Raw genomic sequence first — 14,052 nt, forward strand, 5'->3', positions numbered from 1 at the left:
AGCTAACGGTCAGTTTTTTCGTATTGGCTGATGCCCACAGAACTTCGCTCCCCCCTACATACGTCACACGACTGAAGTACACAGAAGAGAATTACAACTACTTTTCAACATAGTTTTAAGAGGGAGAGCTCTGCATCGCCACAGGCCAGTTTTTTATGTTTCTTTTGTTACAACTTTTTCTTGGTCTTAGCAAGACCCACTTTGTTAGTTTTCATCTTAATTTTCTTTTATTTTAATTACAGATTTTCATTATAGATTTCTAAAATATATAAAATTATAAATCTTTAAGCTTGCAGGCCCAGCCCGTATGTTTTTGTATATTTAGGACTAATAGCAGACCGCTATTTATTTTTGTTTTTATTTTTATTTTATTTTTATTTTTATTTTAGTCTAGATTTTAGATGTATCGGAATAGTTTTTACATATTTTAACACCTTAATGTGTCATTTTGTGCGGACGCGTCGGGAAATTGGAACAGAGAATTGAGACTATTAAAATTTTCCAAGACACTTTGTCTAAATTAAAAAAATTTTGTAGCGAAAAAGTTTCAATTGTCTGTTTTGGCGAAACACGTAATGGGGTTAGCTTGATTCGATGTTCAAACCAAAAAAATTTCCCTTGAAAAGCCAGTTTGGAAGTCGAGTTCGGCTAATTTAATTGAAATGTCCAATCGATTTCGCTCGGCTGTCCACTGTACGTTCATTAGAGAAAATATCCATTCAATATTAGCGTTATGAGGTGGAATTGAAAACATATACTGACAGATTTTCAAAATTTTGGAATATTCCTCAGCGTACTACATTTAAAATACTACATTCTCACTATATTTAAAGAAATCCACCCATTTTTCGTAACAAAGCGTATTCTCATTCTTCCATTCTGCAGATTTTTCAATCAATATTTTCTTTACGTTACTCATTTGATTAAAGATTAGTGAATCATTTAATTTAACTCCTCTTTCTTTGAGATACAAACAGGTGGTCTCAACTTTCTTCCAAATGGGTATTTCTAAAAGTAACATTTAAGAAAATACGGATACCGTAACATTTATTTCCTTCCACATAATAAGGTTTTGTGAAAACTTATAATTAGACAACATTGATTGCAATATTTTATCTTTTTCTCTCGTAAGACATTTTTTACACTGATTGTAAGAAAACATTCGTCGGACCTTTCCTTAATGATGGTTAGCGTCTCTTCCAATATTGAATAAAGTTCGGTGTAGCATTTCTTGTTACCTTATATTTTTTTAATTCCTTTTTCAAAACCATGCGATTGACTATGAATAAACCGTAGATGCGCTTCACTCAAGAGATTATTGAAGAATATCAATAAGGATTTGGGAGTTCTTTCCTTAGAAAGAAAAAACTTCTTATTCCCTCAAAAATTTTTAGTATCCTTTCTACCCCAGGAAGCAATGAGAGCCAACGTGTGTGTGCCTGAATGGGACAATACACTTTGATATTGGACTCCCACGACATCGCAAAATTCTTTTAGTCTTTCATTCCTAACAGTATAAATTGAAAAATATGTAAATATTTTAACGACTACAGCCTCAATATCACAAGAGAGTTTATCTGTGGCTGTTTGTATAGTATTGTGCATGATATGCACTGGGCAACCGATACTTTCTATTTTCCGCTTCCTTTTTTATCTGATTTTGTTTTTTTATGTTTTACATGTTAAATGGTTTGATTTTCATATGTATTAATTTTTTTAAAACGTGTTGAACTTTTTGGAGCAACAGCTCCTGGTAACTTTTAGGCGAGCTTACTACAATTTCTAATTTACTTATTTTGCAGCATATTGCGCAAGATGTTTTCTAGACCAAATTGGTCATTCTGTATTGTAATAACTACCTTGTTTGATATATATATATATACATAAGGAATCATAAACGTTCTGATGCACTACCATTTTTCGGGTCACAAAACAAAATTTAACAATTATATCAATGTGGGATATTCTTCAGTTTTATGCTAGTCACATGTTTAGGCATGCAGTACATATCACTTGGTATACAGTGACAAAGTAATTGTCCCATGTTCATTCTGTCTCCTTTTCGTTCCATAGCAGTCATGCATATAAGCTCAGCCCATACCTCAATGTCCCTAAAACTATAAGCATCATATTTACAACAAGTACTTAATTGAAATATATTCGCAGGCCACGTAAAAATGATTCTGAATGATCAGTTTGAGACTACTGTCTAAAGATATTCTTTGGAGGGATATTTTATTAAGTAATGCATAAAAGTTGATTCATTTTTACCACAGAAATCTTAAATACTCATTTTATGGATTTATTAGTAAAATAAATTGTGTATCGATTTTAATTTTATAACTGTGCAGATATTTCATTGATCTAAGAACAAATGTTTTTTTATTAGGGTGTAATAATAAATGCTGATCCACCTGATGCCTGTAGTAACATAACATCGCCTCCAAATTTAAATAATTCCCTAAACTGGTTTGTGTTAATTGCTGGAAGTTCATGTGATTATGAAACCAAGGTAAGCCCAATTGTTTTTTCTAAGTCATTTTTGTTAGTATCAATTCCTTCTTTTCTGTTATAGTAAAATTAACATGTAGATTTCAGGTAGTCAATGCACATTTAAAAAAAAAATCTTCATTGTTCAAATAATTTCATTCACTTCTAGGACTTCTTCCATGCGGAAAATGCTTTCAGTGACACTGATTTACATAAATAATTTATTATCAAGCTGCTTTTTCTAACTTTGCATTGGTCATCAGGAGAGGGGACAAAAACACTCATTAATATTAGGAAATCAAGAATAGTAGAATAATTGAGATCATTACATGTCCAAAGGCAAAAATGTATAGCTGTCGCTTGAAACTTTCATACCCTTGAAAATGAAGCTAAAAAAAAATTAAGGGTAATTCTTTTATTATTTCAGGGAACTGTTACATTAAACTCACTTGAAGTTTCTTCCCCCCCCCTTCCTGAATGCTAAAATGAAATGTTTTGCTCCATTTGGTAAATGTGTTGCTGTCGCTATAAATGGGACTCTAAAGTGACATTTCTTATATTTGACAGTAATTTCAGAGTGATGTAAATGTCAGCCTCGGTTTCAGTATAAAATATCCAAAGATTAAGATGAAACGATGAGGTTACTTGCTTTTAACTGCCAGATGGTAACAGGCAGAGTACCATAGATGATAGGGTGACCGTATTTTCAAAAACACAAAACCAACACACTAAAAAAAACTCATCAGTCTTATTCCCATTTATTTTCACAAAAAAGTACAATTTGAATCAATACAATTAAATTTAAATCACAGAAATATATGCACATGTATTTATATATAATAAGTACATAAATGGTTAGAATTATCATGTTCTAATGCTTTATAATTACTAATTAAAATAAATTATAAATCGTCAATTATAAATTATAAATAATGCTTCTCATATTCATATTTTTAGGTTGACCTGACTTGCTGTAATATTTCTGGTTTGGAAGTAATGTATTCATGAAATTCTAAATTCTTGGCAGTTCAAATCATAACTCGTCAGCACTTGAAGAAGGGACCCTACGGTTGAAATGTCCAATCGATTTCGCTCGGCTGTCCACTGTATGTTCATTAGAGAAAATATCCATTCAATATTAGCGTTATGAGGTGGAATTGAAAACATATACTGACAGATTTTCAAAATTTTGGAATATTCCTCAGCGTACTACATTTAAAAACATCAAACATTCTCACTATATTTAAAGAAATCCACCCATTTTTCGTAACAAAGCGTATTCTCATTCTTCCATTCTGCAGATTTTTCAATCAATATTTTCTTTACGTTACTCATTTGATTAAAGATTAGTGAATCATTTAATTTAACTCCTCTTTCTTTGAGATACAAACAGGTGGTCTCAACTTTCTTCCAAATGGGTATTTCTAAAAGTAACATTTAAGAAAATACTGATACCCTAACATTTATTTCCTTCCACATAATAAGGTTTTGTGAAAACTTATAATTAGACAACATCGATTGCAATATTTTATCTTTTTCTCTCGTAAGACATTTTTTACACTGATTGTAAGAAAACATTCGTCGGACCTTTCCTTAATGATGGTTAGCGTCTCTTCCAATATTGAATAAAGTTCGGTGTAGCATTTCTTGTTACCTTATATTTTTTTAATTCCTTTTTCAAAACCATGCGATTGACTATGAATAAACCGTAGATGCGCTTCACTCAAGAGATTATTGAAGAATATCAATAAGGATTTGGGAGTTCTTTCCTTAGAAAGAAAAAACTTCTTATTCCCTCAAAAATTTTTAGTATCCTTTCTACCCCAGGAAGCAATGAGAGCCAACGTGTGTGTGCCTGAATGGGACAATACACTTTGATATTGGACTCCCACGACATCGCAAAATTCTTTTAGTCTTTCATTCCTAACAGTATAAATTGAAAAATATGTAAGTATTTTAACGACTACAGCCTCAATATCACAAGAGAGTTTATCTGTGGCTGTTTGTATAGTATTGTGCATGATATGCACTGGGCAACCGATACTTTCTATATTTTCATTTATTTGTTTCAATTTATAATAAATATTGCAGGTTCTTTTCTTTGAATACCTCCAAAGCTTGTATTAGCATTATCACCGCAGAAAGCTACATATTTACTTATGTCTAATTTAAATTTTTTTAACGTGTCAATGAAAAAAATTGGTGATCTCTGATGTTTCATTTGGCAAAGACGTGACCCTTAACAATTTAAATTGTATTCCTTTATACATGTCAGAATACTGGATGCCAAAAGAAAACATTTTTGTTGATTTATGATTGCTAGCGTCTGTAGTGTGAAACCATAAAAATTTTTTTTTCAATAATGATATTAATATTTTGAAGAGCAATAATTGATTTAATCAATGCAGTCATTTTGATTCGCGCTGACGAAAATTTACTTGCAATTACTGAATCTGAGTATAAAACTTTTATTAACTTATTATTGCAATTTGTACTGCGAAATGTATAATGATGTTTAATTGTAATATATGCAGTAGTCAATTCAGCTGCATTTATTTTATACTCTTCATTGGAACTAGGTTTGCTAAACACTGCTAGTGTTACTCCTAACTATTGTTTATGAAGAACTTGCGGTTGATATGTCGCAAATATGCTTTTTCAACTCCAAGTGGTCCTTAATATCTGCTGGACCGCCATGCCTAATACTTAATAAAGGACAAACATACTGCGCATCCTACTTCCTCTACGTTTCTACCTTTTCTTATGAACTTCCATTCTTTCAAGTAATCTTCTTTATACATACATTTATGGTTCGACATTTCAAGAGATCTAAAATTAAAATAGTAATTAATGAAATTTAATTTTATATTAATTTTCTAACTTATTTAATATACAAACCAATTATCAAATTACAAAATAAGGAACATATAATTTTAATGTGGATTAAACGAACTTGATTTTTAAAAATTAGGTTAAATTGAAAAATTATTTTTAAAAAGTGAAAAATATTACACTTATTATGCTAGGAGTCAAAAAACTAGCGTTTCAGGTCTTGAGCAAACAATGTACTCTCAAAAGATGCAAAGCTTAAACCGAAGCGCTGTTCTCTACAAAAGCGATCAGCAAAGTGAAAAAACACGAAACACAGGTTAATTACTCCCACTACTGCATGGCCAGCACCACAAGGAAAATGTAAACAAGTATGTTAGTGTGCTTAAAGCTTACAACCATTTACATCTGTTTTGTAAAATGAGTTAGCTGCTTGCTTACAAGTAGCAGTATTTTTTCGAATATGATTTTTGTAAAATATGTAAAACCGGGACAATGGACCGTCCCGAAGACATTTTTGGGGTGTTGGAACAAGATGTTTGGTCACCCCTACCTATGAATCTTTGAGCAGCTAGAGAAAAAATTGTTTTAAGCATACTGTATATAACAATTGTATCGAGACTTTGTATTTCCAGACTGTATGAATTCACCTTAGTAATTTGCTGCAGGTGAGATCTTTTAGCCTTGTTCACGGAATATCATGCATTGCATGTGCATGTGTGGGATGTGTTCTGTTTTTATATCTATAATTAATCTGCAGAGATAGTGATTCATGCCTTTGTTTTCAAGGTACCTGGCAGCAAGTAATACTCATAAAAATTCTTAAAGGATTGTAGTTTGCGAAATGGTATTCTAGTGAGATTCTCTGCTATTGTGATTGTCAACATATTTACCCATCCATGGGTTCAAATGGAAAACCTCAACAATTTACACACTGCTGGCTTTCCAAAATGCAGCGCCATGAAGAACAAAATATATTAAATTCATGTTTACTGAACAAATAATGTGAGGTACAAAGATGAGCTTATGAAAATTACAGCATTATTCGACTTGCGGAGCATGAAGAAATGGTTCTTTCAAGTAGCTGCTATGCCCTTGTAATAACTGCTTTGACTGTTAAATATACATTAATTTTTTTCTGCCTCATGAGCAAGCATCATTTAAATTTTGTTAATATTCACTGGAGAAATAAATTAAGAGAATATGCATATTTTATTGAATTGCATGAAAAAAACTGAAGGAAAAACGTTGTGCTTCTAGATAAAAATGCAAATCTTGTACGGCAAATACGTAAGCCTACACGTGTGTGTATGCGGAGACAGCAGAAAAACAAGCTTTAGAAGCACGTGAAGAGTAAGACGAATTGCGTTCACTAGCACACCTCGATGAATTTCTTGGTGTCATCTTGCAGCAGCTGGTTAAATTCACATCGGAACAGTAAAAATGAGTGACCACCAACGTATAGATGATGAAATGAGGTGGCGATTGTGGGGAGGCTAGAGGCAGGTCAATTGCAAGTCCAGATATGCAGAGTTTAATTTAATGCCCAGCATTGTGTGTAACCTATGGAAAGAGTTTCAGGATACTGGATCCATCGAGAGAAAGCCTGGGCAAGGTCGTCCAAGAGCCACTACGGCCAGAGAATATCAGTCCATTTTAGCGAGGAGTAAACAGAGGCTACAGCTTCTCAGCTTTCTCAAGAACTGTATGGAGCCACAGGAACCTATGTAACAAGGATGATAGGTAGTGTATAGGTGCGGCTATTGTTGATTTGGTTTTCAGCAAACCAATGTATGTGGGAAACATTCACCGACTTCCCTCTGTTAGTTCATTTTGCTGTCTGTGACATGGGACAAAGTTGGCTGTTGATATCATTAAAGCTATCAAACCTACAGAATTTCCATACAAAAGTGTAATGCCTTTAGCTTTTACATTGAAGGTAAAACTTGGAACGTTGTCTTAATAATATTTTCTCTTCATGTCATTTACTTTTACCTATAATAAGGGATTCTCATGAACCTTGTTAAAGGAATACTGGCAACAGTCAAAAACTGGATGAAACCGCTTTTAAAAAAAAAGAAAATATGACATGTCAAATCGAAGTGATGGTAGTGTTTCAGATTATGCTTCAAAACTGGAATGAATTGTCAGAATTAGTGATGCAGTTGATGAATTTAGACATTTAAATCAAAAATCTCTTTCCTGCTTGGATATTTCATAAACTAACTAACTCTATGTTAAGAAATTATTTGAAGATGAGTGTAATTATTTAGAAGTGGTCATTGGTGACCTTGCAGTTTGAAAGCACTGCAACTGCAAAATCATCTGAATGCATGTAAAATCAATATTCATAGTTTACTAAAAATAGGACACTCTCGAATATAAGACCCGTCTTATCAGATAGTGTATTAGAGTATTTGACTAAACAAAAGATTTCATTATGGTCTTAACCTGCATACAGTACTGGTTTTTCATATTTAGATATTGACTTGTTTGCTAAACTGAAGAGTACTTAAACGTTCTAGTTATATATTATAACAATTTGTCTAAACTTGGCTTTTCCAAGCTGTGAAAGAACTAAATCAATCAAATGCAATTCTTGGTGGGTATTAACTACTACTGAGATCGTAATGTATTACTAATGTGGGAAACAACCGTTAATCTAATTCGTACTTACATAATTAATTACATAAATACGCTTTTGTAAAAACTGATTAGTCCTTTTGGTGCTGAACACCATATTAATTCAGAATTATTATACAGGAGATACATTTCAGTAACACATTTTAGATTGTCAACTGTTTCTTCTGCTACATTGCCTTATTTTTAGCATGACAACTTACTAAAATTTATATGTCACTGTGCAGGACTTAAAAATCTAGTCCATTTTTTTTTGTCTGATTAACTGAAAGATTTTCTTTATTGTGATCAAACAAAATTATTGCAAAAGTAGTGCTACATTTTTTTCATATGTTATCTAAGCATCATTTTTAATCATCTGTAGTAGTTTAATTTCAGTTAAACTGTCTGAAGAGATTCTAAAGGTATTAGCTTCCTTGCTTTTTGTATCAGTTCCTCAGTTTATTACATGTTTACTTCTCTTAATAAGATAGCTCTCACAACATTTGTCTTTTTAATTTTATTTACTAAATAAGAACACTATGCTATAGCATATTTTACTACATTGACTCTTTTGGTTCACTATCTATCCTCCGTCACTCTTTCAACCTTTGGTTATCCTTCTTCATCAGTATCTCACATAAGCATTTTATGCTCTTTCTGCTCTATGTATTTAGTACTTAACTGGTTTTAAAATAATGGGTGGGGATACAAAATAAATACCCTTAGTGTTTCATCGCTAGTGTGTATCTTCATTTGGCAATAAATGTTATGGCAACATGGACTAGAATGTTAAGTGTTTTGTTCTTATTGATATAAAGCAGGTATGTGTTTTCTGCTTCAAGATAATGGTTTAAATTTATGCATTCAGGTTGGCATATTAACATTTGTATCTATATATAGTATTTTTAACTTTTATCACCACATGCAAATACATATGAAAATTAGAACTGAAAATAAAAAATCAACATTTTCCAAGTGTATTTAAACTATTCATTTCTTGGGAGCATTACTTTGAATAATGGAATTTTAACAATTTTTTTTTCAAATATGCATTCTATTCAAAAGGAAACAACTGAGAATTAATGTAATCTTTATTCTTTTCATTTTTAGTTGGTTTATTCTGAATTAGCTGGTTATTCAGCAGCTGTAATATACAATGTAATAGGTCAGTGGCATGGAATGTATACATCACGCAGTAGATACCTAGGCAAGTATTCTGAACGTAATTTTACTGTGACTAATTATATTGTCATAAAGTAATATTTGTAGTTGTTATTTGTAGATTCATGTTACAGTAATCACTTGTAGTTCAAATTGTTTTGAATAATGTTAACTGATATAATTTCTCAATTGTACTTCAAAAATTAAATAAAACTAATTCCCATCTGGCTTATTGGCTCACTTATGAAGTCTTAACTTTAAAAGTGAATATTTCTTAAAAATCCCTTTCCTACGCATTATGTTCTATACAGTTTATTACTCTAAAAAATGGTGAGATGGTATCTAATATAACCAATAGTTAATGAGAATGAAATACGAGCACTGACATTTGTTAAACATTTATTGTATTTGGCTTTGTTTATGAAAAACTTTCTTTATGCCCCTGTGATTTAAAACTAAAACATATTTTAGGTAATATTAATTTCAGGAGTATGGAAAACATAAATAACTTTTTGTCAATCATGTAGAAACAAGGATGCATCTAAAGGCTGTGGTACAGCAATTATTGTGCAGGTAGAGAGTAGTTACTATACTGCTGTTTTAAGTACATATTTCTTAAATTAAGCTTTTTCTAAATAATCTGGTCAAATTATTAAATTTGAATGAAAGTAACCTAAAGCCTGATATCTTAAAATATATAAAAAGTATTTGAAACAATTGGATGGGCTTCATTACCTGAATGCGGAGTGACAATATTATAAAGAAAGTGTACTGCTGTTTAAACCCACTGGATTCTGAAAGTGGGGAAGACTGGTTGAGATGGGCTGATTCAGTGCAGTCAGACTTTCTAATAATTTATGTAATCAAAGATAACCAAAGAGTCATTGTGAAGAAATCTTCAGAGAAAAGCATTGGCCCACAAGGGGCTCTCTAGCCACCTATGAATTGATGATGATGAAGAAGAGAGCCTAAACTTAAAAGAGTAAAGCACTTGAACAATGAGTGTTATATTAAGTCTCAAATTATGAAACTGTAGCATATTGTAATCAGTTGATTTATGTTAAGATGGAAGGTCTCTCATAAAAAATTATATGTTCTTCAAATTAATACTTTTCCATTTTTGCTATGCTGTATATGTAAATGTATTGTTTATCTTCATTAAAAGTAAGTGAATTTTTTTTCTTTTGATCTTTTGGTCTGCACTTAAGTCCAGAAAAGCTTTCATTATGTTTTTCATATGTTTTGATTTTGTTTTAACTCGTTCCGTCATTCAGTTTTTATATATGTTAACTTTTCACTTATCACATCGATAGGTTTTACTGTATTTTTTTTCCATTCACATGTTTTCAATGATTGATTTTAACAGTTTTATTTTCTGCATTTTAATTTCGCGTTTAGGCTATTTTTTTCACCCTTCAATGTTATTATTTTTTAAAAATACTGCGTTGAACTATTCCTTGGAGCCACAGCTCCTGGTAACTTTTTGGCGAGCTCACTACAATATTTCTTCTTATTATTTCATAATTTTTGCAGCATATTGCACAAAAAAATTTTTAAGACCAAATAGGTCTTACAACACAATACTTATTAGCTTTTCAATTTCAATTTTATCTATCCATATAAATATACACACATCTATCCATATAAATATACCCACAGAGAGAGAGACTAAAAGGCTATTTTCAGGTACAGTTTAAGACATAATTTTCAAATAATGCATTCTACTTCAATGCGTTCTTCTTGCTTTGAATCCATGTGTTTGGAAAGGACAGTGCTGAATAAATGATAAATAAACATAAAAAAAATATTCAATACCGAATTATGCTGTTATTTCTATTATGATACTGATTATTTCTAAAATGTTTCATTATGAAGGAGACATTTTAGACGTAAAGTTCGAAATGTAGACAAAAAATTTAGATAGTAATATGGCACCGTGGAGTGTTTGGCGACATGAGGGCGTATATAAGAGTTCCATAAATTTTAACAGCCATATGGACTGAGTTCATCACCAGAAGGTTTTCTGAAATTTTTAGTGGTTTAGAAGCATTTCAAATATATATAGATGACTTATTAGTTTGGGGGTAAAGATAAAAAAGAACATGATTTAAGATTAAAAAAGTTGTTGGACAGAGCCAGAGAAAAGAATGTTAAATTTAATTTAAATAAATGTAAATTTGGGCTGAATGAAGTGAAATATATGGGACATTTATTTTCTAAAGATGGTTTAAAACCTGATGAAGACAAAATTAAGGGTATTCTAGATATAAAACCACCAAAAAATGTGAAAGAATTAGAAACTTTCCTAGGAATGATTACATATGTTTCTAGATTTATACCTAATGTATCAGAATTGACATCATGTTTAAGAGATTTGTAGAAAAAAAAAAGTTATCTGGTACTGGAATGCAACACATGAAAAAGCATTTAGAAGACTAAAAGATGTCTTAGTAAATAAACCAGTTTTACAGTATTATGATATAAACATGCCAGTAGTTTTATTTGTAGATGCACCTCAAGAAGGACTAGGAGCAGTCTTACTGCAGAATAATTTACCAGTAGCATATGCATCTAAGGCATTAACAGATACACAGAAGAATTATGCTCAAATTGAAAAGGAAACTTTAGCTATTGTATTTGCTTGTGAGAAATTTCACCAGTATATATTTGGAAAATGTATTACAGTGGAAAGTGACCATAAAAGTTAGAATCAGTTTTCAAAAAGCCATTAAATAAATGCCCAGTAAGATTACAAAGAATGCGTATAAGAGTACAGCCATATCAGTTTGAGATAAAATATAAACCAGGAAAAGAACTTTTTATAGCAGGTGCATTATCAAAATCATTCACTGAGAAAGGATCTGATTTCTTTGAAGGAGACATAGAAACTCATGTTGGATTGGTTGTAGAATGTATACCAATGTCTAAAGGCAAAATGAAAGTTTTTCAACTGGAAACAGAAAAAGATGAACTACAAGTTTTAAGAAAATTAATTAAAACTGGATGGAAAATGTATGGTTTCAGAGCTGGCAAAACCATATTTTAACTTCAGAGAACTATCAAAAGCAAATGGATTAATATTTAAAAACTCCTGTGTTGTACCAAGAAGTTTACAAAAATATATGTTAAGTAGAATTCATTATGGTCATTTAGGAGTAGTAAAATGCATGATCAAAGCAAGAAAAATATTATATTGACCAGGAATGTCAAAAGGAATTGAATATTTGGTACTGAATTGTCCAACATGTTTAAGTTTGCAGAAAAGCTGATACTAAAGAACCAATGATATCTAAAGAAATACATAATGGTCCATGGTAAGTATTGGGAGCAGATATCTTTTACTTTCAAGGAAGGGATGTTGTTGCGAAAATGATGACTAAATTTAGATCTAATATTAGTGATGAGACATTAGAAAAACTTTTATTAGCGAAAGCAGGCCTATGTGGCAATTGCTATGAACAAAATTATGAAGTTTCGTAACGAAAGCAAAATTTGCCAATGTTCATAACATTTGTACGAAAACTGATTAAAGTGTCTTTTTTTTTTCTTAAACGATGCAAGTAATAAAAATGTTTTTTATGTGTATTTTTGTGTTGCTTGCATTTAAGAATTAGTAACTATTTAAAGTTAATTCATTATTAAAAACTATATTTTTATCATTTAAAAAGTCTTTTTAACATTGTGAAAAATCTCCTGATTTTTGAGTGTCATAGGTTGGCAAGTATGTAGCAGGTACATAATGTGCATATATAAGAATATATGTTGTATGTGTAAATACACACACACACATATATATATATAACATATCATATATATATACATACACACATACATATATACACTCTTTTGCAAAAAAAAATCGAAGCACCATGGAGGAAGCGATTGTTTTTGGTGAAATTGAATATGTGTATAGCTCATACACCTATAATAAAATTATTAAAAAATCAAGGTCGTAGTACCTGTTCATGGCTCACAATGACCCACTGAGTGTTCAAATTAGTAGTTGGTCGAACCGCCTCTGGTGACAGCGCATGCTTGAAGTCGTCGAGGCAAAAATATATTGCTTTAACTATAGCTTATGCTGCCAAGTTGATGAAGGCTGCTGTTATATTGAATTTCATTTTGTGTTTCAATTTTTATTTTAGTTCAGATTTTTCTGTTTAAAACAGTGTAACCTGTTTATGATATAACTCAAGTTAATGCTATTGCGCATTATGAATCATGGAAGTTATTGTTTGACAAAGTGTTCATGTTTGATTAATATTGTTGAGCATGAAGCACATATTTATTCTCTGTTCTAAGACTTTGGTTTGAATTAATGCATTCATAATGTGAAATTTTTTTTTTTTTTTTTTTTTTTTTAGTATTAGCCTTCTGAAATATCTGTGTAAAAAATTTTTTAAGATGCATTAGGAAAGGCTTAATTCATAGAAATTTGTAAGCGAACACTTCTTTGACCTTTGATATGTGAAATAATACTAAAAGGTTTGTTGTGTGTTTTGTCAAAATTATTCCAGGCAGACTGAATGATATTCATGTTGCCACTAAATCTCTTCTAACCAAATTCACATTTCTGATTTCAGATTTCACGTATCATCTATAATTTATGCATAAATAAAAGTGGTCTAATGTTCTATTGAAGTTACGAATTCTATCAAATGTGGGTACAGCTAAACTGAAACAGTAGATAATGAGATTGTAAACAAACAAGTAAAAATTCTGAAAGCAGTGTGTAATAATTTTATAAGGATAATTTGTATGTTTATGGGAATCTTAGTGAGATAAAATTAGCAATATAAGAAGTTTTCAAAGAAGAAAATAAATAACAAAATCTCATTGTTGTTGGGTTATAACCTATAACATTACTCGGTTAATGGAGGGCTACATCATGTAGTATAATTCTGAAATAAGATATCAGTTTAAATTGCAACACATTTACATATTTTTAAA

At 31.0% G+C, this 14,052-nt stretch overlaps 1 protein-coding gene across 6 annotated transcripts in view; it reads left to right on the top strand.

Moving 5' to 3' along the window:
* LOC118188650 (E3 ubiquitin-protein ligase RNF13-like) overlaps window positions 1-14,052 on the top strand; it is a 173,379-nt gene that overhangs the window by 80,970 nt on the left and 78,357 nt on the right. For all 6 annotated transcript variants that reach the window (XM_035359148.2, XM_035359147.2, XM_035359146.2 and 3 more), the window contains 2 exons: window positions 2,390-2,512; window positions 9,052-9,148. In XM_035359148.2, the coding sequence (XP_035215039.2) occupies window positions 2,390-2,512; window positions 9,052-9,148 (220 nt within the window). The remainder of the gene's footprint in view (window positions 1-2,389; window positions 2,513-9,051; window positions 9,149-14,052) is intronic.

Source organism: Stegodyphus dumicola, chromosome X1 (genome assembly GCF_044657685.1).
Source record: "Stegodyphus dumicola isolate Sdum_Otavi_A_Nest chromosome X1, ASM4465768v1".
Classification (NCBI taxonomy): domain Eukaryota; kingdom Metazoa; phylum Arthropoda; class Arachnida; order Araneae; family Eresidae; genus Stegodyphus; species Stegodyphus dumicola.